At 42.1% G+C, this 27,992-nt stretch overlaps 1 protein-coding gene across 1 annotated transcript in view; it reads left to right on the forward strand.

Moving 5' to 3' along the window:
• Positions 1-352: 352 nt before the first annotated feature.
• The window catches only part of ABLIM1 (actin binding LIM protein 1), a 312,026-nt gene continuing 284,386 nt past the window's right edge, over positions 353-27,992 (forward strand). Inside the window, exon 1 of the mRNA XM_067709328.1 lies at positions 353-577. Within this exon, the coding sequence (XP_067565429.1) occupies positions 565-577 (13 nt within the window). The 5' untranslated portion in view covers positions 353-564. The remainder of the gene's footprint in view (positions 578-27,992) is intronic.

Consider the following 27,992-nt stretch of genomic DNA (forward strand, 5'->3'; position numbering starts at 1 on the left):
ACCGTGGTCTTCCCCTCCTGTCCAGGGCATCACTTAGGGGAGGGAACAGAACAGCTCTTTCCTCCTTTCTTTCTCTGAGACCAAAGCGGGAGGCTGGAAGGCCACTCATAGCGGCAGCACTTTTCTTATTACTACTGTTATTTTCAGTAAGGACTCGGGTCGGGGGAGGGGAGACGCAGCCCTCACCGCACGCCGCACCACGCTCGCTCGGGGACAAAAGCTCGGGCTGGCGCCGCAGCCGAGCTGACGGCGCGTCCCCGCCGCTGCTGGACCCTGTGGGCCGGGCGGCCGGGCGGCCGGGCGGGCGGGGGAGGCGGGGAGGCGGGCCCCGCCCAGCTCGGGCCGCGGGCTGTCAGCGCTGCTGCGCCCGGCCGGTCCCCGCCCGCCGGCCGTGCTGCGCCCAGCGGCGCTCAGGTGTCTTGAGGGAGGCGTCCCCGCGCGGCCAGCCGCCTCCCCACGCGGGCAGGCTCGGGTGCGCCTTGTGCGTTTCGGCGAGATTTTCCTCCCCACGCCCTGCCGGGTGACTCCGCCGCCCTCACTGCTTCGACTCCTGCTGCCTGAACCATGTCCGCGAGGGGTGAGTGGGGACCAAGTGGGCGCCGTCCCCGGACCACGCGCCGGGCCCGGCGGGAAAGGCGCGGACCAGGGCGGGCCGGGCAGGTGCCGGAGGCCGGGGGCCGGGGGCCGCGAGAACCTTGCCGGCCCCAACCCGGCCTGAAACTTTGGCATCGGATCCTTGGGCTCTGGGCGACCGAGAGGGGAGCGGGGGGAGTGTGCGGGGTGTGTATGTGTGTGTGTGTGTGTTTGTGTGTGTGTGTGTGTGTGTGTAAGGAAGCCCTCGCCCTTGACCTTGATCCCCCGGATGTGGGCGAAGCCAGAGGGCCAAGGTCGGTGTCCGGCTCACCTGTGCCAGCCGCACGTCTGGGCTGGGAGGGCGTGGGGGATGGGCTCGCCGCTGCCAGTCCTGCTGGGCAGTGGCCTGAAGGGCTGGCCGGGAGGGAGGAAGAGGTTTTTTTTTCCTCCATTCTTGTTACCATTTTGCAGCTTGGTTACGGAAGGAATCCAGGGCTTGATGCAGTAACATTTAAAGCTGCAGTGCTTACATCTCATTTAAAAAAGTAAATTCCCTACCTGTACTCCTCTTTGCATTAATCGCCCCTCACCCCCAGCGGTTTTCTTCCTGGAGTGAAACGATTAAACTGCAGGTGAAACTGGACTAAAGAAAGAAAAAAAAAATCGGAATTGCTTTTCAGCCAAGAGTGAAGGGAATGTATTTCTTGCCATCTGGAGCCAGTGGTGATGCTGGGAGAGTGGGTTAGTCATAGCTCAGTGGCTGCTACTATGAGTGAAATATTAAAGCGATCAAGTCACTGTGCAGCTTGCCAGCAATGAAAACGAAGTGACTTGGTGGCTTTACCATAAGCTTTTAAGGAAAATAGTGATTATTTTTAGAAAGTATATTTGCCAAGCAGTAAGTACCACCCCTTTGATACCCCGAAGCTGTAAGAGGAGTTGCAGCGTAATTTTTTTTTTTTTTTAACTCTGAAGGGTTAACCCTGCTTTTTAAGGGGAGTTTAGGAATTTAACAATGTGTTGGATAATTTAGTGATGCTTTTCAACGTTCATTCTGGGGCATGTAAATTCTATCCAGAATGTTTAAACTCCCTTTTAAGGAAACTGGTCTTTGTTGTTTTGGCAATATGGTTGGTTGGTTCCGTACCTGGAAATGGGGTGGTACAGGCAGGGTGGAATGACAGAATTTACGTTTGTAGATATCGGGCTACAGAGGTGATATGCGACCCTGAGATACTACCTGCCCAATGATGCCTAAAAATTTGTGTGTATTAGAGAAAGAAAAAAGAGGGTGTGACTACAGGGGGCTGGGTGTGTGTACGGAAGCTTCTGAGCGACTCCAGCTGTATAATCTCTGAACTGTGTTCTAAGACGGAGGCTTTTGGTCCCGACTCCTGTCCTAAGTATTAAAAGGAACATGGGGCGACTAGTTCTCATAGGTTGTAAAGCTCTCTGTGGTCAGAGTCCACCTCTGATGCAGCTTTATGCCACCCAAACCCCTTAGTACACAAAACATTGCCCACCGTAGGAGCCAACTAACTACTGGGAGCTTTGGTAGGTCCTAGAAAGCATCAAGTTCATTAGGTAACCCCCCAGTTTCACCTTGTCTCTGGCCCGTTCTACTACAAGGTCTCTGTGGTTTATCCGAGGATATGAAATGAAGATGCCCCAGTGATTCAGAGGCTAGAGCCCTGGCTTGGGACCTGGTTCTTGAGTATTTCTTCTCGAACCTGGTTTCAAGCAGGATGATTTCGAGTCGGACACAGATCTTTCACTTAGCGTTCTTGTTTCCCCTTCAAACTCCATGTTGATAATCTTGCATTTAACAGTTTGAAGTCTGACTAATATTGCAAGGGGAGTAAAAACATGATAAATATCAGTTACTGCATACTTACTACATGTCAGGCGCTTTACATGTATTGCATCAGTTGGTCCTCACAATAACTGACTCAAGTAGATGCTGTTATTACCTCTCCATTTCACAGATGAAGGAACTGAGGTTTTGAGAGATTGTGTAACTTAACGTGAGCTCAAACATTTGGTAGGTGGCAAATCCTGATTTCTACCCAGGACTGTCTGACTTCTGATCACATCCACTTTGTTTTAGTGCTTCTCTATTACTTGTGCTTTGAGTATTATAGTAAACATCACAATCATTGATTTGCTGAGAGAGAAAAATGCCCTATACTTGAGATTGAAAGGAAATGGCCTTGGTAAGTAATTTGGAATTCCCAGTACATTTAGGAACTTCTTCATGGACATTTGGTAAAAGACCAAGTGAGGGAAACAAGGCCCTTGATCCTTGATGTTATTAATTTGATATCCCTACTCTGTTTCTTCCTCTTTCACTTTTGAGGACCAGAACTTCCTAGATATTACCAATGACTGAAGATTTTTCTTATGTTTCTATGAAGTACTTTTATCTTTATGAATTTGTAAACAACAATTCTAAATGATTAGTAGAATGCCTAGTACAGTAGCTACTGAATTAAGCTCGTGTGGAAAGATGTCTGTTTGCCATTTATTTTTTATAAAAGATGTTTTCAGAACTGAGCTTCACAATGCTTTTCTAATTTAGTGTCTGCTCTCATCTCTACTCCTGAAAGTAGAGATAAACTTTTATGGTCAGAAGGTTAATGTGTCTACCTAAATACCTGACTTATCATTAGGAAGGTCTTTAGATACTTGGAAAGATAAATCTCATTAATTTAAAACATGAACTCTTCTTATTTCTAATATCTAGACTTGTAAGTTATGGTAGGGGTAGACGTATTTTTTAAAAATTGAAAATGCTGAAACATTGAACCCCATAGAAAAGTAATTTTATTAAAATATTTTAGAGAAAAAAAAATATATATATATATTTTTTGCCGTATGCGGGCCTCTCACTGTTGTGGCCTCTCCCGTTGCGGAGCACAGGCTCCGGACGCGCAGGCTCAGCGGCCATGGCTCACGGGCCTAGCCCTCCGCGGCATGTGGGATCCTCCTGGACCGGGGCACGAACCCGCGTCCCCTGCATCAGCACGTGGACTCCCAACCACTGCGCCACCAGGGAAGCCCGAGAAAAATATTTTTGAATTCATCTTCTCTTTAAGATATAAAGAGAGTACTAAAATTTAATTCATTATTCAAACTAACAATAAAAGATATTCTTAAATTTCATGATAGTCCAGCTAAGACATTCCTCATCTTGTGGTCTTTTAGAATACTATCATCAAAGACTTTTAACTTGGTGTTGTATTTTTACTGCTAGAGACCAAAATGGAGCTATCATGTCTTGATTTTGAATTGACAAAGTGAGGGAAATTATAACACTTAGAATAGAGTTTCCAAACCTGGGAAGAATCATCTAGGTAGCCTTTTTAAAATGTAGATTCTCAGGTCTCATTCCAGGTCTAATGGCTCATAACCTCTAAAGGTAGTGCCCAAACATCCACATACTATGTGAAAAGCTCCCCAGGTAATTCTAAAAATCATTAGATTAGAGCAGGATTAAAGAATCATCTGGAGCATTTATTAAATATGCTGATACCGGGCTCTGCTTCAGATCTACTGAATCGGAATATTCATGGAAAGCCCTGGGAATCTGAATTTGTAGCAAATTTCAGTTGATTCTTATGTACAGCCAGACTTTGGAGTTATTGAATTAGAGCTTGTTTCTTTTAACTCAGGGGTTCTGTATCGTCCAGAAAGTTTTGGGAAAAAGCTGTTTTTGAGTTATAAAAATAATGTGCTAAATTTTATTATCAATATATTCATATAATCAAAATATATTAATGTATAAATGGATATATTAAATATTGAAGTTATAGAGTATTATATTAAAAATTCAAACAGAAGTGTATTAAGTTAAAAATGAAAATGTTCTATTTTTACACCCTTCCTACCAAATCCTCGAAATTAAGCATGGCAAGCAGTGCGTCCTGTGTATCCTTCCTGGCAGTTTCTATCTGGTTAGCTTTTGGTTCAGTTCAATAAATATTAAATACCTATTCAGTATAAGATGCGTGGCAGCAACTGGCGCTGTATGCAGAAGAGATCGCTTATGAGCTTATTAGGTTTTCAGAGCTCGAGTCTTGAGAAAATAGGTCCAGGTATGTGAGGATAGAGTCCACAGCACTGGCAGAGAAATAACTCAGTACGTATGCTCTAGAAATGTTAGATCAGTCTTGCTATCTTTGTTTTCAGAACTTCCATAAAACTAGGAGCAACCTGAATGCTTATCCATTGGAGTATGAGTGGCTAAATCATGGTTCATCCATACTATAGACTGTTATGCAACTATTAGAAAGAATGACTTAGGTCCCTATGTGTTGGTCTGGAGTGATGGCCATGATACATTATTAAGGGGAAAGAGCAAGTGTTATGATAAAATATATATGTGCGATCCTAGTTCTACAAATTGAGAAAAATCTCTAAGTGTGCATATGGGTGTGCCATGAGCATAGAGAAAGTCATAGAACAGTACACACCAAGCATTCAACAGTGGTTAAAAAAAGTCAAGGGTAAAAAAAGGTCGAGGATAAAAAAAGTTAAAGTCAAGGGTAGGGAGGGGAGAGAGTTGGCTTTTCTTTGAACACATCTTTGTGTTGTCTGATAGCAAGTAGATATAGCTTTAAAAGATTGAGAGAAAAATTGAATAAATAAGAAAAATGTCCACTTCATCCCCAGTATTCATTTCACTTATTCAAGTCAGGACTGTAGATTTTCATTCATTTATTCAACAAACATTTACTGAACACCTGTTACATGCCAGCAGTCAGTGACTAGGACACAGCATATACCCTCAAGGAACTCATAGTTCTGTGCGGGAGACAAATACATAAAACTATTTATAAAAGGATATGCTGAGTGCAGAGAGAAGGAGAGAGATAATGTGGGCTAGAGAAAGAGTTATGATGATACAAAGGAGTGGCACCGAATATAGCCGTCGGGGTTGAGGACCAGGAGATCAGGTGAGGTTTCCTGAAGAAAGCAGGGATGTTTTCTTGGAGAATGAGTTGGATTTAGCCAAGTGAAAAAGGATGGGGTAGAGGGAAAGGCTTTCCAGGGAGACTTGGGCATGAAAGAAACAGTTGTGTGTATGTCAACCTGGAAAGCATGTAGGTTCAGGAGGGTGTGTTTGCCAGGGAGAGGGGAGCCAGATCTCCGCTGAGTGAGAAGGTGCGGCGGGCACTTTGTGGAACGGCTGGGGATGTAGGGATTTTCATTTACAAGGAAGGGTGGTTCCAGGGAGCACAGTGGAAGGTCATCAGTGGTGGGTGGGAGTTGTGCAGCAGGAGGGAAGCAGCACAGGGCAGGGAGGATGAGGGGGAGAGGAAATGAGCGAGGCTGGGCCCTCTCAGTCCTTTCCGTGACTGAGACTGCAGGAATGAGGGACACGGTTGGGCATGGTCGGCCTCAAATATCTTAACTTTGGCATGAGGAGTTCTGGTGGCAGGCCGAGCTGAGTCCCAGGCAGTACTGGCTAAAGGCAGCGAGGAGGTGAGGGCTGCCATCAGATTTGTAGAGCAGCAGCTAAGACCTGTGCTGGACAGTGGTTCTTCCATAGGGCTGAGGTGCAGAGGGACTCTAGGAATCAGAGCCACACTCACTTGTGCTGACGTCTTCTGCTTCCATGCTTACAGTAGGGCTCAACAAATACACACCTGCTAAATGATAAGTGGAGGCTTCCACTCTGTTTCTTCTCTCTCTTACTTCCTCCTGTAACTCCATGTCTGTTATACCTCTAGTTGCATCACTCTACCTTTATCAACTTCTTTCATGGTGATGTTGCAAAGATTAATGCGCTAAGACTTTACGTGGGCCTCTCCCGTTGCAAAGCACAGGCTCCAGACGCGCAGGCTCAGCGGCCATGGCTCACGGGCCCAGCTGCTCCGCGGCATGTGGGATTTTCCCAGACTCGGGCACGAACCCACGTCGCCTGCATTGGCAGGCGGACTCTCAACCACTGCACCACCAGGGAAGCCCGTTCTAAGACTTCTTATTTGGTGTTATGGGGGGCTGTTTTTCTGGCCTGTATTTTCTGGCCTCTGGCTAGAGTTTTTCTTCTCTTTGAGTTACAGAACTCTCAAGCAATTTACCGAACTGAACAAAAAGGACAATGTATTTGAAAGCCAACTCTAGCCATTATAAGTTTTAGTATTAAAAGAAAAATAAAGCAGCAAAACACCACACTTCCTAGAAGTCCTTTTTTGCACTTAAAATATATGGGTTCCAATTAAATAGATTTTTTTTTTTTACATGAGAGAAGTAGCTTTTGACATCAGTTTCTCACAGGTGGGAGAATCATGTTTCAGAAAAGAGTTTCAGAAGGTTGAATTGTTCATGAATTGTATCTCTGAACAGCATTTTATATATATGTGTATATATATATATATATTTTTTTAAATTTGAGACCTCATGTAGAGAAGGTTGAGTTAATCATACTTCTCAGGTTATGGCTTACTGTCATCAACAGTTCATCAGACCCCTCCCTTGTCCAGTTTATTTATTGATATATTTTTATCCCTATCCCTCAATCCCATTCCTTTTCCCAATGGCAACGATTCTAATACATTTGATATGTGTGTCCTAGAATTTACAGTAAAACCAATTCTTAGAACAGTTCTTATATTTAAAGCTGTAAGTACCAAGTTATTTTACTTTATGTGTGTGTCTGTGTGTCTTTGTGTTTGAAAGATTAACCAAATTCTTATTTGGATACCTGATTTTGTGAACAGATATGTATTTCTGATCTTATTTGGAAGTTTACATCACTTAATGCAACAGCAAGCCTTTTTCTGTTAGAGACTAGATATACAATATGAAAAAAGGTTATTCTCAATCCCAAAGGAATACAAACTAAGGGGTGTGTGTGTGTGTGTGTGTGTGTGTGTAAAGTTATGTACACGTACACAGCTGACAAGAATAGATCATTAAGATTATCAAATAAGAATCATCAAACTGCTATGGGAGGTTCAACTAATTTGTGACTGGAGATAACATGAAGCCTTCACTTCACAGAGGACATGGAAATTGAGTTGAATCTTGAAGGATGAGTAGGGATTTGGCAGGCAGAATACTGAAAGATGTGCTTCCTTTCAGAAGGAACAGGAATCGCATAGGTAAAAACACAGAGGAGGGAAAGTGCAGGACATATGGGGAGGAAGGAGTCTGTGACATGTGAGGGGGTTACAGGATTGGTGGTGGGGAGGAGAGGAAGAATAAGGAAGACAAGGGAATGATGCATTGAACTAGTAAGCCTTTCCATCAAAGGCTTTTCCTAAACAGAGAAGTGCAGATGTAAAGAAGGGAAGTGAGAGGTCTGTCCTTGGTACATTCAGATAACTCATTCCTGGTTGTTCAGCTGCCCACAATGGTATTGATGGTATTTTATTGCCAATTTATGCTGCAGTGAGTTACATTTTATCCTGACCACAATTCCCATTTAGGTAAAAACTTTGCCCAAAGCCCGCTCTCGTGTTTTCTTTTTTATTGCAGATTAGGAGTCTTATCTTTAGTTTTGTACCTGACCTCAGAATATTCCAGGACAAAGAATGCTGGCATACAGGAGGGCTGAATGCAGAATAGCCAAGCAACATGTTTGACTCTAGCCAGGGGAAGGAGCAAGGCCATTCCCCCAGAAGTGTGCATTCTTAACCAATCCTACTTTTACACGCACATTAACAGTTCCCTCAGTTCTAGAGAGGAACAAAACAGCACTAATTCATAGAGCCCTTTAAAATGAAAGATGACATTTTGTAAAATTTATGGAACAATCTCTTTGAGATGGTAAATTAGTCTTCATAATCTTTTAGGGGCGAAATGTTTCTTTTTTTTTATGAGCCTGTGGTTTCAGGTTCTCTAACTCAATCCATATTAGTGTTCATTGACATAGATAGTACTGATCACTTGATACAATTTAACATTTTGTTGCTCCATTCCCAAGGTGCTACTTATTAAGTCCTGAACTTGTGGTGCCATTATCTGCTTAATCACTGGTTTCTAATTACATGGTAGTGAAATGAAAAGGAATGTAAGTGGTCAGCATTTCACCCTGGTTAAAGCAGCAGACTCTGAATACCATCCATCCATCCACCCATTCCATACATATCTACGTAGCCTTCCTAGAGTTCCTAATAAACGTCATCAAAGAGCCGGCTGTCTGTCTATATGTATTACATTTTATAATGTCACTAGGAGTTGACAGCTCATGTTGCCTTTCACTATCCTATTATGGTAGGGTTGTTCTCTCTCTAAATGTGCTGTGCGTGCCAAAAAGAACCGATTTTGTTCATTTGCCCTGAGGACTTCTCGAGAAGTATTTTGAAGCTTTGTGGTCCTCTCCTGCAGCCCATCTTGTCCACCCATTTTGGTGACAGTGTAGCAAGGCTAAAAATGAACCTACGACTCCACTCCATGGATAGAGCAATCCATGTGTTTCTTTGGGTTCTCCTGGGGCACTTCCATTTTTAGGTCTTGTTTTCTCCCCCACAAGTTAGGGTATACTCTTTGCTACCTTAGTAAATACCTCACGATCTAGAGCACAAACAACTTCATTCTGTCACAGACAACAGCCTGAGGAGAAAAACCAATTCACTTGCAAACTGGAGAGGAAATTGTTATGAGAGTGAAGTGTGAGGGAGAGGGAGAAGGAGAGAGAGGGAGGGAGAATACGAGAACAATAGGGGATTGAGGTAGATTAAACAAGACTATTACAAATTGAAAATAGAGATATCAGATTTGAGTCTAACTTAGATATTTGCTAGTATAAATTGAATTATCACATTTTTCTTTACTGAAAATGGAATAGAAGCTAGTGGAGTTGAAATTTATGTTAGATATACACAGGATTCCAGAACGAAGAAAATGCATACTTTTTCTCTCCCTTCCCCTAAGAACAGAAATGCCAACTATTTATCTGAAAATTTCTTGACAGCAAGCAAGAAGACAGTGTGGTGGACAGGGGTTAACTCTTTTGCTCTTTCGACCTTCCTCACTGATATTCAATCAGCTAATATTTATCGAACCTCTTTTCTAGAGCAGCCAGATTTATTCCAAATCTATATATTAATTAATAAAGTCATTTAACAAATATTTATTGAGCACTCTGGAGTGAGGATTGTCATGATTTTTGGGTGCAGAAATATTAAAAGGTGTTAGAATTTGTGATTGAATGAGGCTGGAGCAAATAGGGCTGATCAACATTTATTGTTGGCATTTAATCTAACTTACATGTATTGTATAAGTTAACATCCAAATGGGATACTTCTATCTAGGACAAATGCTAAACCTGATGGGATGCTGGAACATAGGTGTAGAGTGGGGCTATCCCAGGGAAATTGGGATTGTGGGCTTCCTACCTAGTAGAGTTTCTAGCCAGCCTGTGTTTTGGTGTCAGTGTATTCCTTGGTCTCAAAGGATAGAATTTTTGTGAATATCTGAATATTTGCCTGTAATGTTAGCTACATTGTATATTATCTACATCAAAATTTAACTTAAATCCTAAACTGGCCATCTCCTCCCCATCAATCCAGCACATTTCTGGGCTATTTTCTCTCATGGGAAGTTGGTCTGCTCAGGTGTAATTACCATTAGAGACCAACAATAACATTTGATTATGAAGTCAAACCCAAATGAATTTTTAGCATTTTTTTTGGAGTAATTCACACAATAATTTTCTTCTGTCGGGGTCGTTACCTAGAGAAAAACTGTTGTGGGAAGGAAATGTGCCTTTGGTCTTCCATAGTCATTTAAAATGAGTGGCTCTGTTTCTTCTAGTTAGTGAAATTTCAAAGCAGCTTTAAAATGTGTGGTTCAGTCTACCTGTGTCTGTTCTTGGACTCACTATCTATTTGATGTCTCTCTGCCAATGTATTTAAGGTTTATTTCCCCAGTACATTGTATTATTTTATTGGAAAATTTATCTAATATGTATTTACCAGTATAAGAAAATTGTCCGTGTTTTGTTTTATAATTACTGGGTGGGCAAGTTCTTATTGAGTAGATGTACCCATAAAATCCTTTGTATTATTCAGCCCTACATTAGGATAAAAATGAAAGCAGAAATTGTGGGTCAAGCACCCCCAAATTACTTGCTGCTTCATTAGAGGTCATGTGATTTTGGTCCTTTGTGAGAGAATTTCTTTTTTAGGCTTGTGTGAGAAAGAGCTCTACATGCGTAATTATTGTTATTCACATTTTAATAAATTAAAGTTCTTTATTCTGTACTGTGTGTTCTCTCTCCAGCTCTTTAACTTTATTACATATGTGAATAATATTTGATGGTGTATATGTAATCATGTTAGAGTCAATTTATAAATAGTTTGTCCTAAAGAAAATATCCTATAATATGTTTTGCTTAAAACTGTGTCTGAGGTCTTTCCCCGTGCTTTTCTTTCTCAACTTACTGAGAATTCATTTAAAAAACACATCCAGGGCTTCCCTGGTGGCACAGTGGTTGAGAGTCCGCCTGCCGATGCAGGGGACATGGGTCCGTGCCCCGGTCCGGGAGGATCCCACATGCCGCGGAGCGGCTGGGCCCGTGAGCCATGGCCGCTGAGCGTGCGCGTCCGGAGCCTGTGCTCCGCAATGGGAGAGGCCACAGCAGTGAGAGGCCCGCGTAAGGCAAAAAAAAAAAAAAAAAAACACATCCACAAGAGGGTAGCCACCAGAGAACTGAATGGTAACAATGAAGGGAAATGAGGACAACGAAGTAAACAGCTATTTCTGGCTTATACTCCAAATAAGAATGAACAGAAGGATAGGAGTCCCAGAGTCTGGGGGAAGGAGAGAGGGGAGGGGAAGCCATCATTTTTAAATGTTAAAAAAACTGTAGAAAAGAAGTTGAGGTTGGCAGTCTCTAATGGCTTCTAGGGAGATTTTTTTGTTGCTCCTGTTCTTTGTAAAACAAGAGAATCTTTATTTTGATTCATTTAAGCATTCGGGTGAGCAATAAACATGAACACCAGCGATAGTGTAGTTTTCTCACCAGTTCCTTAGCTCCTTTTTATTTTAGAAGGATCTGTTCAGTGGTTAGACACTTTATATAAACTGTAGAATTAGAGTTGTAAACAATGTGTTCATTTATCCGGTCATTCAATAAGTATTAGTTGAACACCTACTAAGGGCTCAAATTATTCGAGGTGTTGAAATGAGACAGCCATTTACCAAATAAACATATAATGTGACAAGGGGTGATAAAGTGCTAGGAAGAAATATAAAGAAGAGCAAAGAGAAGAGAGAGAGTTGGGGAGATGAGAGGGCAGGGCAGGTGCTAATTTATACCTACGGGATGATAATGGAAGGCCTCTTCGATAAAGTGACGGGTGAGCAGAGACCCGAAGGAAGTGAGAGGTCATGCAGATTCTGGCAGAAGGGTTTTCTAGGCAGTGAGATGAGCAGTGCAAAGGGGTTGAGGTCTATCCTGCGTGTGTGTCCTGGGACCAGCAGGAGGCCAGTGTGGCTGGATCAGAGAGTGTAGGGGAGAGGGAGGGAGGTGAAGTCAGAGAGGTAGTTGGGGAAGGGGTGGCTATGTCAAATTGGTCCTTACAGGCCACTGTGAGAACCCAAGTTTTCCTCTGAGTGAGACTGAGTGAGATAGGAGGCCCTTGATAGTTCTGAGCAGAGTTGTGACATGATTTGATATAGTTTAAAAGGATCACTTGGTCAACAATATAGAGAATAGATTGTAGTGAATAAGGGTAGATGCATGAAGACCATTTAGGAGGTTACTGCAATGGTCAAAACAGAAGATGGTGGCTTGGACCAGATGGTAGGAAAGCAGCTGGTGAAAAGTCAATGGATTCTGGAAATATTTCTAAGGAAGTGCTTATAGGACTTGTGGATGGGTGGGAAACATGGAGCAAAAGAAGGGGGAGAACTGTGGATACCTCCATTTTCTCAGCAGCTGGAAGGGTAGCATGTCGTTTCCTAGAATGGGGAAGCATGTTGAACAAGCAGGTTTGGGGAGTAGGGGAATCAAGCATTTTGGACATTTAAATTTGAGATGTCTCTTAGGTATTCTATTATGAGAATCTTTATTATGCCCATTTTACAGATAGAGAAAATGAGGCACAGAGAAGTGAAGACACTTGCCTGATATCACCTAGATAATAAGTGGTTGATACAGGATTTAAATTCAGGTCTTGTTCGTGCCAGAGTATATGTTATCCATCACAATGCTGCCTCTTTACATGAGGCTGAAATACATGCCAGAAAAATAATGCATCTAGTTTTCACTTCTTAATTATGATTTCTCATTATATGAGATAATTTTCTGCATTTTAAAACATGGCTTGTGTTTAAGGGGAAAATAAAACCCTGTCAGTCACATTATTCCAAATTCTACTATTTATCAGTGTTATCACTGTTAGCATTGCAAAAACGCTACCGAAATATGAAGAGGCATAGTATGGCATTCATTCATGCATTCCATTGGATTGTTGAGTGCTCGCTATAAACCAGGCTTGGGGGGTGCTAACTGGCTCCTCTACTAGCAGAGCTGCCAGACTAATGAGGTGAGAAGCGTGTGTACAGAAGGTGCAGCACAGTGTGACCAGTGGTGATGGTGGGACGTAAAACGTGCTGCAGGAGCACAGAGGAAGGACCCGCACCATCTTGACTGGACATGGGGCCAAAGAAGACTTGACGAAGCAAGTGATACCAGAATGGGACCTTAACAAATGAGTGCCAAATGAGAGAAGTGGTGGAAAAGCGTTGCAAACACAGCATGCTTTTAGAATTTTAAAAATGCTAATTAAGCATATGAAACAGTAAGACATTTGAAGTGAAATGTAACATACAGGAGCAAAATCAGGAAAATTTTAAAATTACCCTGAGGAGAAACATGAAAAATTTAAGTCATTGAAGAGACCTACTAGGCTCTTGGATAACAAGACACTATATTGTAAAAATGTTCATTTCCCCTAAATCTCTCTACAAAAGAAATGAAATCTCGATTAAAATGCCAACAGAATCTTTTTTTAGAGGCATGGCAAAATGATACTATTATTTGTTTTGCAAAATGAAATTTATGAAATTCTGAGAAAGAGGTGTAGTTAAGTGAGGGTTAGCTGTATCAGGTATTAAAATGTAATATGAAACTGCAATAATTAAAACAGTTAAGTATTGGAGAGAAATGAGAGTAGTGGGAAAAGATTACAGAGTACAGCAAACAAGTGTGTATGGAATTTAATTATAGAAAAGTGGCCTTTTTGTGTGTGTGTGTGTGATATGCGGACCTCTCACTGTTGTGGCCTCTCCCGCTGCGGAGCACAGCCTCCGGATGCGCAGGCCCAGCGGCCATGGCTCACGGGCCCAGCTGCTCCGCGGCGTGTGGGATCTTCCCGGACCGTGGCACGAACCCGTGTCCCCTGCATCGGCAGGCGGACTCCCAACCACTGCGCCACCAGGGAAGCCCGAAAAGTGGCTTTTTAAGGTCAGTGTGAGAAGAGAGATTCAATAAATGGTACGGGTACAGCCGGCTACTTAGAACAAAGAAATCTGGACCCCTTATTTCTTACACACAGGCACACAATTCCTAGTGTAGTAAGTCATTAACTGTAAAATAAATGAACCAATAGTGGTCCTAGAAGAAAACACAGGTAAATTTATAACCTGAGGATGTTAGAAGATTCCTGACCTTTCATACAGGCTACAAAGCTCAGAAGTCATAAAAGAAAATGTAGATACACTTAACTACGTAAAAATATGGAAAGAATTCTGTATGGTTAAAAATACCCCACCCTGCCTTCTGGCTTGCATCACAAGACCCCAGCAGAGCTGACTCGACCTGGCCACCTGCACCAGGAAGGTCCAGCCAGCAGGTAGCCGGAGAAGAGGCAAAGATGGACTGGGTTAGCGGGGGCACTACCGGGGCCTTTTAGAGAGCATGGCAAATGCTTTGACAGTGTTAGTGTTAGGGTTCCCCTGAGAACCTCACTGAAGTTTCACTCTCTGTACAAAGCAGGCCAGACAAATTCTGAGGACAGCCTTCACCCCTCATTTCACAAACACAGAGGGAGGATTTTCACTACCAAATGCAAGGGGTACAGCATAGTCCCTGCCTCGGAGAGGCCTCGTTGGACCTAGGTTTGATATCTGAAATTGGAAGGCCACCATCACTCCCATTCTTCCCTGTCTTCCAGAACATTCACATTCCTTAGGATAGTGTGGTCAGAGGCTTTATCCCTTTTCTTGACAGTTGTAGGAATGGCACTAAGTGGTCGTCTACTTTAAGGTTAATATTAGGCTACCCAGTGACACTGGCACACATTTACCATGGAAAAACAGGTGACATGGTTGGGATGCTCTATTCCTGCTGAAAAAGGGGACAAAGGAACACTTGAAGGTGGGCTAGAAGGGGCAGTCTAATGAACTCATTGATCTCAGCCTTTTCTCCTCCCAGAGCCAAGCTGCCTAAAGTGATAAAGGATATTTGCTTGCTGGTGCTCAGATCATTTGACTTAAGTGAGCCTCCTATTAATGGTTCTTGGAGATTAGCCTGCCTGATTCTCTGAATCCCTTTGATTAAATCTGGGCTTGCTTTGGAGGCATCCTTTTGCCCTGATTTGTCTGCTAATAAATACATTTTGAACTTGGTGGTGAACTCTGCTCTTCCTCTAACGGTTACACTTCCTCTACCCAGACTTTTTCATTTTAGTGTCTAGTCAGTGACACTAAACTGTGCAGAGTTGTGTAAGTGGCTCTATCCTCTCCTAGACTGTGGATTCTGAGAAGCCGGAGACCGAGTGTTATAAGTGCATCCCCAGATCCTAGCCCACCCCAGAGCCTGAAGCTGAGTACCGTTCAATGAACAGTTATTGAGAGATTGGGAGAAGAAAGGTTGCTGTGCATGAAATCCACAGTCTGGTGGGATGCACAAACATACGAAGGGGGGTAGAAGGAGAAGCTGCTGTCCTAGAGTTTCTCAGTCCTTTTGGTTGAACTCAAGTTGGATGTGACTTGAAAGTTCATTTCCTCATATGCCTTTGCTCTTAAACCTGATCAAGGACACAGTTTTTCCTACTTGGGCAAGGAGTGTTTGACATGCAGATTCTAACCCCATCCATTGTGTTCTTCAGTAGGCTGGGTTCTGGAAGGATTGAAGCTAGACACTCTGACGTGGTTGCTCTGATGCGTGATTTCACCCCTCTTGCCCCTGCGTTTTGTTTTCCTACAAGGTGATGTGTACCCCAGGGACCCTGACCCTCTCCTCCCTTTATCCTCCTCACACCCACACTCCTCATTCCCACCTGTCACGGGGTTCTGGAATGTGTCAAGGATACTGGGGTGCATATTGGGTATGTTGTTGTGTTGCCCACTGCATTTGCAGCTACAAATTAATCCCCTTCAAAGTGTCCTTCAGCAATTTCCAAGAGTTCCCTAAGGTATTGTCTCACGTGTCTTATGTCTGGACATCCAGCTTGGCTGCAACCCTGCTGCCTTGGTGTAGACAACATCCTTGAGCACTGCTCTTTTGCTGGGGCTTCTGGTCACCTCTCCCACCCCCACCCAGTCTGGCCATAGTCTCCCTGAGCTGGTTTGAGCTAAGCATGGCCAGAGGCTCTTCCCCAGAGCACAACTGAGACCAAGGTGTAACTTAGAAAATTAAATGAAAACTCAAAAGGTAAAAGCTTCTTTTTTAATTCTAAGAGCTATAATATAACTGTCCAGAGAAACTCTTTTGATGTAAAAGAGGGATATACACATATACTTAGATTTAAAAGAATAATTTAAATAACATGGGACGTGAAAGGTCCTCATCCTCTGAAGTAACCACTATTACCAGTTTCTTGAGATTCTTTTCTAGAGAAAAGTTATGTGTGTACTAGGACACTAAAATCAATCTATTACCTATAAAATGAAGATCTACCTACCTGCTTACTTAAAAACACACTTGGCCTTTTTCACGTAATATATCTTGATGTTGTTCCCTCTTAGTACCTGCAGATATAGCTCATTTTTAAAAATGACTTCATAGTGTTCAAGCAGATGGTTTCACCACACCTGACTTAATAATCCTTTTTGATAGATACTTTGCTTGATGGCTTTTATAGACAATGCTGCATTGAACATCGTTGTGCATGTATCTTGTTGAGATTTTTAGAGCATAGCAATAGGTATTAGCTGTAACTTTTTGTTTTTTTGTTGTTTTTTTTTTTTGCGGTACGCGGGCCTCTCACTGTTGTGGCCTCTCCCGTTGCGGAGCACAGGCTCCGGACGCGCAGGCTCAGCGGCCATGGCTCACGGGCCCAGCTGCTCCGCGGCATGTGGGATCTTCCCGGACCGGGGCACGAACCCGTGTCCCCTGCATCGGCAGGCGGACTCTCAACCACTGCGCCACCAGGGAAGACCTAGCTGTAACTTTTAATGAGGCTTTACTGATGGTTCAGAGAAAATGGCAAGGGAGCATGGTCCCCTCTGTGGTTGACTTGCTTTAGGCTCTCTCCTGTGGTGTCTCCTGCCCCCATTCAGTCTCTGCCCAGCTAGGAACAGCTTATTTCTCAGCACTAAAAAATGTTACAGACGTCTCCTTTATATATACCAAGGGACAGACCACTTCTAGCCCAGAGGGAAAAAAAAAGAATATTTATTTTCCCTTACTTCATCTAAAGCCAACCTCATTACAGGACTGTTACAGGACCTGTATACCAACCTGTTACAGGACTAATTTTCTCCAGAATGATCCACTGCTTTTAGGACAAGTTACTCTCAAAATAGTCTGGTGTTGATATATTTCCCAAAGGCTGGATTATTTATCCTTATTCATGGTCACTCATTACCCTCAGTTAAAAAATAAAACCTGAAAATTAATTATGTTTAAGATTGAGTCCAAATCTCCCCACTTACAAATAATCAAATTGGCCATTCCTCCACAGAAGGTCATACATTCTAGTGGGAAGAGCTGGATGAGGAGTTGGGAGGCTGGAGTTCTACCTATAACTCTGCTCCTCCAGCTGTGTGATTGTGGGTACACCATACAACAGACTCTCACCTTGGAGCCCCAGTCCCTATTCCCAAGATGACCTCAGAAGACTCTTCCACCTCCAAGTTTTGAAACTAAAAATGAATTTCCAGATCCGATGACTCAATTTTACTTTGATTAAATTCCTGTAATGCTTCACTCCTGGCTGGAGTTTCAGCAGACAGGAGCTACTTGGGCAGAGGGGTTTGGGAAGGGGCCATCTCAAGTCATGGAATTAAAATTTTAAGCTGCTTTTGCCTTTGCAAGATGTGACTCCTGATTTACTAGGAGAGCTGATAAAATTTCCAAGAAGCCTGTGATGGGTTTGATGTTCTGAAGCCAATGAAAAAGAAGATTTTGCTAGTGAAAGCAGAGCCTCCTTTTTGAGTCTGGTTGTTGTATACCATTTTTAATGATGCGTGTAACATATTCTGGTCAAGGAGCCCAAACCTAAAACTAACAGAGGGCCTGCTTTGTTCTTAGAAAGGGTCATATGATGTTTATTAGGTTGGTTGCATGAATTTATTTGGAAGCTTTGACTGATAAGGCTTAATATAAAAATATCGTACCTAACTTATAAAAGAATTTAAAATGCCAACTTTTGTATGGAATAGAAAGAACTAGAAAAATGCCATATCTTCTTTGTTCTTTCCATGCCTCTTCCTGTTGTTTCTGGTACCAAACAAACAATACCAAATATTTATTGGTAAAGAGGAAGTGCAAATTTAAGAAATGAGTATTATTACCTATTAGAGTATGTATTCAGAGCAGCTCCTGTTTCCCTCATATGGTTCTTTGACGTTGCAGTGAAGTATCGGTGACTGAACTCTTTTCATTCTCTTCCTTCTGATGAATCTGGTAGTTAAGGCAGCTTCTCCATCAATCACTTCAGTCTTTAGAATCATGATGGTAAGATTATGCAACATCTTTCTCAATTAAGAAAAGAAGCAGAAGTCAGGAGGAAAGGCACTTATTAGCTGTTTTTAAACAGAATGATTTCTACTTTTGTATTATTCATTGCACAAGAAAGTATTCCACATGAAATTGATGCTGGGAGGCTAAATACAATCAATATGACTTTAAGGTCAGTTAGGAAAAGTTTTTCTGAAAAATTATTTTTACTACCTTATTGTCTAAGTCATAAAAAAGGATGACATTGAGTGGAAATATATTTCATTAATAGAATGCTAAAAGAAAGATATTTTACAGGAAATTGTTGTCATATGTAATATACGTTTAAAATGCAGCAGAATGCTTTTGGAGGTTATGAATATTGACGCTGTAAAGCTTTGGCGGAAGGGATGTACTCTACCTGGCTTCAGCTTGGTTGAGAATATTATCAACAACATTTTTATTTTCCCACCTTTTTCAAATCTATTTCCTAGACTTCATTTGAGTTTTGTATTCTGCTTAAAGTAGCCTCTAGGTATATGTGCACTTCCTATGGAGGGTGTTTAAATTTGCTTCTCTAAAGAAGTTTTGGTCTGTGTTGGAGAGGGTGTGGAGAAAAGGGAACCCTTGTGCACTGTTGGTGGGAATGTAAACTGGTGCAGCCGCTATGGAAAACAGTACAGAGGTTCCTCAAAAAACTAAAAATAGCACTACCATATGATCCAGCAATCCCACTATATCCATTTCCAATATATGCAGAAAAAAATGAAAACACTAATTTGGAAAGATACATGCACCCCGATGTTCATAGCAGCACTATTTACAATAACCAAGATGTGGAGCGACTCAAGTGTCCATCAACAGATGAATGGATAAAGAAGACGTGGTGTATATATTATATAAAATGGATTATTACTCAGCCATGAAAACAGAATGAAATTCTGCCATTTGCAACAACATGGATGGAGCTACAAAATATTATGCTTACTGAAATAAGTCAGAGAAAGACAAATACTGTATGATATCATTTATATGTGGAATCTAAAAAATAATACAAATGAATGTATAAAGCAAAACAGAAACAGACTCACAGATATAGAAAACAAACTAGTGATTACCAGAGGGGTGAGGGAAGGGGGGAAGGGCACAATAGGGGTACGGCTTTAAGAGATACAAATGACTATGTATAAAATAGATAAGCAACAAGTATATGTTGGATAGCACAGGGGACTATAGTCATTATCTTGTAATAACATTTAGTGGGGTATAATCCGTAAAAATACTGAATCACTATGCCATACACCTGAAACTAATATGTTCTAAATCAATTATACTTCAATTTAAAAAATAAAGAAGTTTTGGAAATGATTTAATAAGGTTGACTACGTCACCACACTGACAAAAACCCTAATGTAGACAATTTGATGAGCTTGATTTTCCCTGAGGAGCAATAATCATGGACACTGTTACCATCTGAATAGGAGGAACAATATTGTAGTCAAGTCTGTCTGCCTAGCGCTTGGTACAGTCATTCTACAGATACTTATTAAGCACCTGCTGTCTTAGGAGCAGTAGATGCGGCAGTACACAAAACAGATTAAAAAAAAGTCCTTGCCAGTGGGAGCTTACTAGAGAGCTTACACTCTGTTATTTTATTTATGTAAAAATTATATTTATAAAATATAAGTAAAATATATAGCATATCAGATGGTGATGAATGCTCTGGAGAAGATGAAGCAGGGGCAGGGAATGGAGAGGGAGGGTTGAGCTTGATCAGGGAAGGCTTCTCTGAGATGACATTTAAACAGAAGGAGGAGAAAGCAAGCTATGTGACCGTCTGGAGTAAGAGAATTCTAGGTGGAGGGACCAGCGATTGTAACCCTGAGTCAGGAACATGTTTGGAGTGTTTCAGACACAGTGAGGCTAGTAGGAGGGGGAGGTCAGAGAGCAGCTTGGGGGACGGGTCATGTGCTGTCTTGTGAACCAACATAAGGACTTTGAGTGAGATGGGAACCACTGGAGGGTTTTGAGCAGACAAACAAACAGTTAAATGTTGACCTGACCTGAACATACCTTTAAAGAAAACATGAAACCCTGATCTGTGGCTTTGGCTTGTTTATTTATACAGTATTTGGTCATCTTTGGGTTTTGTGCTGTGTGTGTGTGCGTGTGTGTGCGTGCATGTGTATGCACAGCGCCAGGACTAGGGTGAAGGGAGTAAGACTCTACCCCGAGCGTGATGCCTCCTAACTTTTACACCCTAAGCACCTCACTCCCCTCACCCTAGTCCTGACCTGTGTGTGCGTTTATTGTTTTAATTTGTGAATAACTATATGAATAAAACTTACCTCTGGCTACTGTTACCACTGTAGCAAGCAAACAAAGCGTGTATCCTGCACCACAGATCGCTGACATTGTTGGAACCAGAAAGAAGCACATGTAGTCAATGGGTAATGGGCAGTCGTTGCCTAACATTTGGCTTAGAGTACTTGACGTAGTCTAGAAGAGTAACTAGTAGAGGAAGGCAAACTGCTTCCTTCTGTGGTTTCAGAAAGGAAATGCTGTAATACCAGATAACCTCCTGGTAAAGGGTGTGACCAAGCTTAGAAGTCAAGATGTCCAATGATAAATCATTATACTTTCAGTACACCCATGACACGTAATTTCAATTAAACTGTTAGGCATCGTAAGGGAGCACACTGTTTGAGCTAGAGACAAGTCCCGTGGGATGGAGATTATGTGCAGGTGTGACTGATATTAAAACTCTCAGCTGCCATCCTTGCCTGGTCTTTCATGTTATGCACCAGGTTATTTTAGTTTAGTTTAGTTTAATTTTAGTTTAGTTTTTGGAAAGCAGACAAAATGGAGGGAAGAGATGAATTTATTGGACACACATGCACATTGAACAGAATGAGAGACAGGCACACACAGCAGGTACGACTTCTGAAGGCCTGGGGCTGTATTAAAACACACAGATAACATTTTCATTGTCGTTTTGCGTCTGTCTCTGCATACCTGACAGTAGAAACGTAATTTCAGAATTGAACTGTGATCCCTTTTGTATAGATTGCATATTGTAAGCTGGCCAACCAGAGACAGTATCTAATTTCATGTCTGTTTACTACTATGTATGCTTTTTAAGAACTGAAAAATAATAAAGATTAATGATAGCTAAAAATATGGTCAGCCCAATTTCCCAAACTTAGTTCATGGTTTCCATTAAAATGAGAATTACTGGGACTTCCCTGGTGGCACAGTGGTTAAGAATCTGCCTGCCAATGCAGGGGACACGGGTTCGAGCCCTGGTCCAGGAAGATCCCACATGCCATGGAGCACCTAAGCCTGTGCACCACAATTACTGAGCCAGCGCTCTAGAGCCCATGAGCCACAACTACTGAGCCCACGTGCTTAGAGCCCGTGCTCTGCAACAAGAGAAGCCATTGCAAAGAGAAGCCTGTGCACAACAATGAAGAGCAGCACCTGCTGGCCACAACTAGAGAAAGCCTGTGCACAGCAAGGAAGACCCAACGCAGCCAAAAATAAATAAATAAATTAAAAAAAAATGAGAATTACTTAAGCACAGGACTTCATGTGGTTTGTAATTTTTTCCCCATCGTTTTGGCAGTTCAGCCATTCAAGTGTGATCATGTTGTGGTTTTCAATGTCTAATACAGCCTTTTAAGTAATTAATTTCAGGTAAGCCTCTTCTTAAATTTCAAGAATATATTAAAGCAATAGGGGGTGGGGGAGGGAAGGATTGGGAGTTTGGGATTAGCAGATGCAAACTATTGTATATAGGATGGATAAACAGCAAGGTCCTACTGTATAGCACAGGCAACTATATTCAATATCCTGTGATAAACCATAATGGAAAAGAATATGAAAAAAGAATACATATGTATGTGTGTATGTATGTATGTATAAGTGAGTCACCTTGCTGTATACCTGAAATTAAACACAACATTGTAAATCAACTATACTAAAACACAATTTTTCAAAAAAGAAAGCAATTAGAACCGTAAACTAGGTCAATTTGTACTTATAGACAACTGTTGTCAATCTCACTCACATCCCCTTTCAACTTCATTCTGTGCATCACTACTAAATTAATTTTCTACAGCTTGACTGTGATTGTGTGGCTCCCTTCTCGAAAAGCTGCCGTGACCCCACACACACACACACTGTCTCTTGAATTACCTTCAGATTCCTCTGCCACTTCATTCAAGGCTCCTTTGTGACAAGTACCAGGATGTTTTAATTTTTTTGGAGAGAAGAGATGAATTCGTTGGACATGCGTACACATTGAGCAGAGTGAAAAGACGGGCACACACAGCAGAAATGACTTCCAAATTAATTAACTTTTTGTAGCCTGACTGCATGATTGCAATGACTTCCCTCTGCCAAAAGCTTTCGTAATTCCCCCGCTCCCCATCCCACCCACCACTGTTGCCTCTTGAATTGCCTTTAGCTTACTTTAATTTGGCATTCAAGGCTCCTCATGACCTGGATGACTCACTTCACTTTGCTGGTCTTTGAAACCTTTGCTTAGGTCAAGCTAGACTTTTCATCTTTTTCAACACAACTATACTTTTTATTTATTTATTTATTTTGCGGTACGCGGGCCTGTCACTGTTGTGGCCTCTCCTGTTGCGGAGCACAGGCTCCGGACGCACAGGCTCAGTGGCCATGGCTCACAGGCCCAGCCGCTCCACGGCATGTGGGATCCTCCCGGACCGGGGCACAAACCCGTGTCCCCCGCATCGGCAGGCGGACTCTCAACCACTGCGCCACCAGGGAAGCCCCACAACTATACTTTTGACTCTGTTTCCACCTGGAATACCTTCTTCTTCACCAGGTTCTGATAAAATTGGGTCAGTTTTTTAAAGACCCATCTTATATGCTATGAAGACTTTTCTGTGTGAGAGAGAGAGCTCTTCTGCTTTTTTGGAGTCTCTTGAGTAACAATCCCTTTGCATTGTGGAGACTGACGTGCTTGTTTTCATTGCATTTCTCGTACTTAGAAAGGAAACATTTTTAAAGCTGCCATTTATTGAGTCCTTACTTTGTGCCAGGCAGTGAGAGGCATATAGCATTGTAACTGAGAGATGAGTCTAGAAGCAGACTGCCTGGGTTCAAAGCCCAGCACTGCCACTTACTGTCGTGTAACCCTGGACAAGGGCCCTCACCTCTCTGTGCCTATTTCCTCATAATTGGCAAGTTTCTTATAGGGTTGTTAAGAGAATTTCATGCGTTCATACAGAAAACAAGATTTCAGACAGTGCTTGGCACATGGTAAACACTCAATAGTAGCAATTACTGTTTGCAAACATCATAATATTTCATCCTAACAAAAACTCTATGAGGTTTATATTAAGCCCTATTTGAAAGACGAGGAGAATGAAACTCAGGGAAATTAACCAACTTGCCCAAGATCGTGCGACTGATAATGGGAGAGCCAAGGTTTGGACCTTGGTCTGTTTGATTTCACTATGTGTCTTGCTCATTTAAAAAAAATTTTAGCATGGTGCCACGTACCCAGTAGGGGCTTCATACATATTTCTTGAATTGAAATGCTGAGTATAAAAAAAAGCATGCATTTATGAGTTCAGATTTTGCGTCTGCTTTTTACTGGCTATGTGAATTTCAGAACATACTTAAATCTTCCTAGCTTCAGGTTCTCCTTCTTTGTAAGAGGAGGATAGTAATAACCATGCCAGAGAGCTAGGGGAGTAAATAAATGTATAGATTGAGTGAGATCACCTATGCCAACTGCCTAACGTAGGGAACGTGCTTGATGAGTATGAGTTTCTTCTCTCATTTCCCTTATTATTTAAAAATTATTATCATTGTATTAGTCAGTGTTAGTCAAGTTAAAATACTGTGAGAGATGTGATTCTGATCAGAGTAGTCACATCAACCCTTCAAAAAACAAAATGCTGGTCATTGTTATTCCAGTAATGCCACGAGGGTGGCAGCCTCCTGTTAGCGGGCTTGATTTAGAAGTTTGAAAATATCCCTTCTTCGTTTCTCCTTGCTGTGTTGCCTGAAGTTATACTGATCCCAGACTGGGTTGAGTTAACCAATATCCTCTTTCAAAATGCAATGTGATGGGAGATCTTATAAATGAGTTAGCTTAATCTGATTGTTTTTCTCTTGACTTAGTTTAAATCAGCCAGCGTTTAGGTGAAAGGAGCTTTGGTTTGGAGGAGGAAACATGAGGGAAAAGTAGTTTTTAAGCTATAAGGATAGGCTTAAACAGAAGCTAAGTAGCATAAGGGACCATGGGTAACCAGTGACCTATAAGAGAGGTGAGAGATTATTTACACTCGAACAACCCCCAGATTGGATAATTAACCCTTAAGGAACATTTGACTGCAACACCGGGCTTCTTCCCTGACCTGATCTCATGGGACAAATCCATCTAACAGAAAACATTCCTTCCTATAATAGGATCATAAAGTATTTGCGATTAAAATATGCTGCTTTCTAAAAACTCCTAACAACGTGAAGCCAATGATAAATTGATGCCGTGGTCTGGACTTCCGTTTTATTTTCAGGAAACCAATAGATAGCAGTGGAAGCGTTTGGATAATTTCTTCTTCCTTCTCCTGGAATCCACCTATTTTGTAACAATTCTATTGTACTATACCCGTCTTCAAATTTCATAAAATATCTTCTGATTTAAAATGTCAAGTGCTAACCTTTTGTGAACCACTGGAGTCAGTGTTTCCCTCTTTCTGATGTGCCTGTAGGTTGAACAGTAGGAAGGCCAGTGCCTGGCTCTCTTTGAGCATTCGATATAGTGGAACTGGTCATGTTGAACTGCCAGGATTGGGAGGCCGAAATGCAGTTTGTTGAAATAATAAGCCCTGCAGTGACAGTTTTTACAAATGCTCATAATTTAACATTCTGTTTTCTTTGGGCATGAAAAAAAAAAATAAACCAGCTTGTACAAGTGCACGCCTATTTCCTTGAGTGGTCTGGTGCTACTGTAACTCCCTAGTTATCAAACAAGGGGGTAGATAGGAGGAGCTTCAGCACTTCAGGGAGTTTTTGGATTATAATCATCATCCCTTGTCTAATAACCTTGATGTATTCTTAGGAACTAGGGACTTCTAATCTAGTCTAACGCCCTATTCATTCAAAAAAATTGGTGATAAACACAGATTTACAGGAGGAAAATATATCAAAGTACAAAAGAAAAACATCCTTTTAAGGGTGGGATGTCACTGATTCAAGCTGGCCTGTGGTCACATTTACTCTTAAAGGTCAGGTGGGTTGAGGAGGAAAACATTAGTTAGGAATAAAGCTAGAGAGTGAAATTTATTACTCTCGGTTTAGATGTAGTGATGCTGAGCGTGGAGTACACATGTTCTATTTTCTCCACAATTTAGTACAATTTGGATGTTACACAAAAGAGCATGATTGTTTATCACCCGTTTTCTCTGAAAACGATTCTAAAACTGGAGTCATAGTTCTGTACAGATATTTCAGAAAAATGCTGGGTTGTCAAGTAAGGTTCCCTCTAAATATAAAATTAAATGAAATTTCCATGTTGCATTCTGACATCGGCAAGCCTAGGTTGGTATTTTAGTGCCAGAGCTGTGTAAATGCAAATGCACACCAGGTTCCCCCAGGGCCGACCAGCCAGTGGGTACAGATGGGGCATATCCCTGTAAATAGCCACATTTTGCTGGCTCAGTGCCCTTCACCTAAAAAACTGGAAGAACTCAGCGTTTTCCTCCCTGAAAGTTTCTCCCCACTTTTCCGGCATGGCCCGGGAGGGATCTCATATGTGCTACGAAAGAGCTTACCACATTCTAGTGAAGCTCCTTATTACTGGCCACTGCGCACAATTTACTTTTTAACCACCATTCATAGATTGCTACTGCCAGGCCCTGTATCCAGTGCTTTATGTGCATTTCCTCATTTATGAATGAATGAATTCTCCCAGCCACCTGATGGGTCATGCATGAACACTTCAGTTTTATGGATGAAGAAACAGAGGCACAGAGATTAAAGACTCACAGGGATCTCCAGTGGCATTTCTCAGAATCACTCATTAATTGATTCAACAAATATATATATATATATATACATATTTGCAAACCAACCAAGGCACAGTTCAAGTACTGGGCTGCAGCGGTGAACAGTGCAGTTAGGGCCCCCTGTTCTCAGATTTATAATCTGTCGGGGAGGTGGAGACAGACAATAAACAAAACAAGAAACAAAAAAAGATAATTTCAAATGTCCATAAGTGCTGTCATGGTGTTAGTAAACCAGGGTTATGTGAAAGAGAATGACTGGTATGTGGGTGGGCATCTTGGAGGGTGTCGGGGAAGCCGTTTAGAGAAGGAACCTTTGAGCTGAGATCAGAGTGAGAAGAAAGAGGCAGCCACCTGAAGAGCTTGAGCACGAGTGTCAGAGGCACAGGAAACAGCAAATGTAAAAGTCGCGAAGTAGAAAGGAGCTTGGTGTGTTTCAGGAACAGAAGGAAGGTCTGTGTAGATGGCATATAGTCATCAGCGGGAACAAAATCAGAGAGAAAGCTGGAGGGGAGGCAGAGCTCTAGCCAGGTAGGGTCTTGTGTACCATAGAGTTTGATTTTATTCCGACAGTCATGAACACCCACTGGAGGATTCTAAGCAGGGTCGTGATGGGATCAGATTCACATGTTAAAGCCTCGCGTTTGCTGTTTTGTGGATTGTCAGTTACAGGTTGGCAGGAGAGAAATCAGAAAGAGCAGCTGGGATGCCCTTTCAGGGATGTAGGGAAGAAAGGATGGTGGCTTGAAGGAGGGTGGGGCAGTGGAGGGGGCACAAGCAAGCAGATTCGTGGACTATTTTAGAGGAGGGATTGGCAGGAATTCCTGATAGAGTGGAGTGAGACAGTGAGGGAGGGAGAGCACCTGGGGGAGTGTGAGGGCTGTGGTTCTGTTTAGAGAGATAGGGGGATGGAGGGAACAGGTGTTGGGAGTGGGAATAACGTCATGGGTTCTGTTAGCATGTATTAATTTGAGATGCCTCTGAGACATTCGAGAGGGGCGGTCAGGCAGTCAGCTGGACATCTGAGTCTGTTCTAGGGGACAGGTCAAGACGAGAGCTTTCAATTGGGAATTTGTCAGTGTAAAGCTTAGGGATATCACCTAGGAAGAGATGTAGGTGGCGAAGCAATGCTACTCAAAGGTGGTCCACCTTTGAGCGTGGTTCCCACCCACGCCATGTTACTGGTCCCAGTGAGATAAAAACAGAATTCAGAGTAAGTTTTAGAAACGTTTATAGCAATTATAACAAATGCCTGATCAGTTCCTTGTATTCTGTATGCCTTTGGTCTCATTGTTTCGGTAATACGTTTTTATTGCACTTTACAATAATACTGTTTTGCAGGGTTTGGAAATTAAAACAAAAACACCTAACTCTTTTCCCTAGACAGTTGAGGAACACTGCTCTGAAGTTTAGAGGTTAAGCAGGAAGGAAGAGATAGAAACAGAGCCTGAGAATAAATGGCTGGTGAGGTAGAAGGAAAACTTTGATTTTCCTTTGGTTGGAACCTCGTCTGACTCCAAGGCACAGGTGCTTCA

The sequence above is a fragment of the Pseudorca crassidens genome, chromosome 16 (assembly GCF_039906515.1).
Source record: "Pseudorca crassidens isolate mPseCra1 chromosome 16, mPseCra1.hap1, whole genome shotgun sequence".
Lineage (NCBI taxonomy): Eukaryota > Metazoa > Chordata > Mammalia > Artiodactyla > Delphinidae > Pseudorca > Pseudorca crassidens.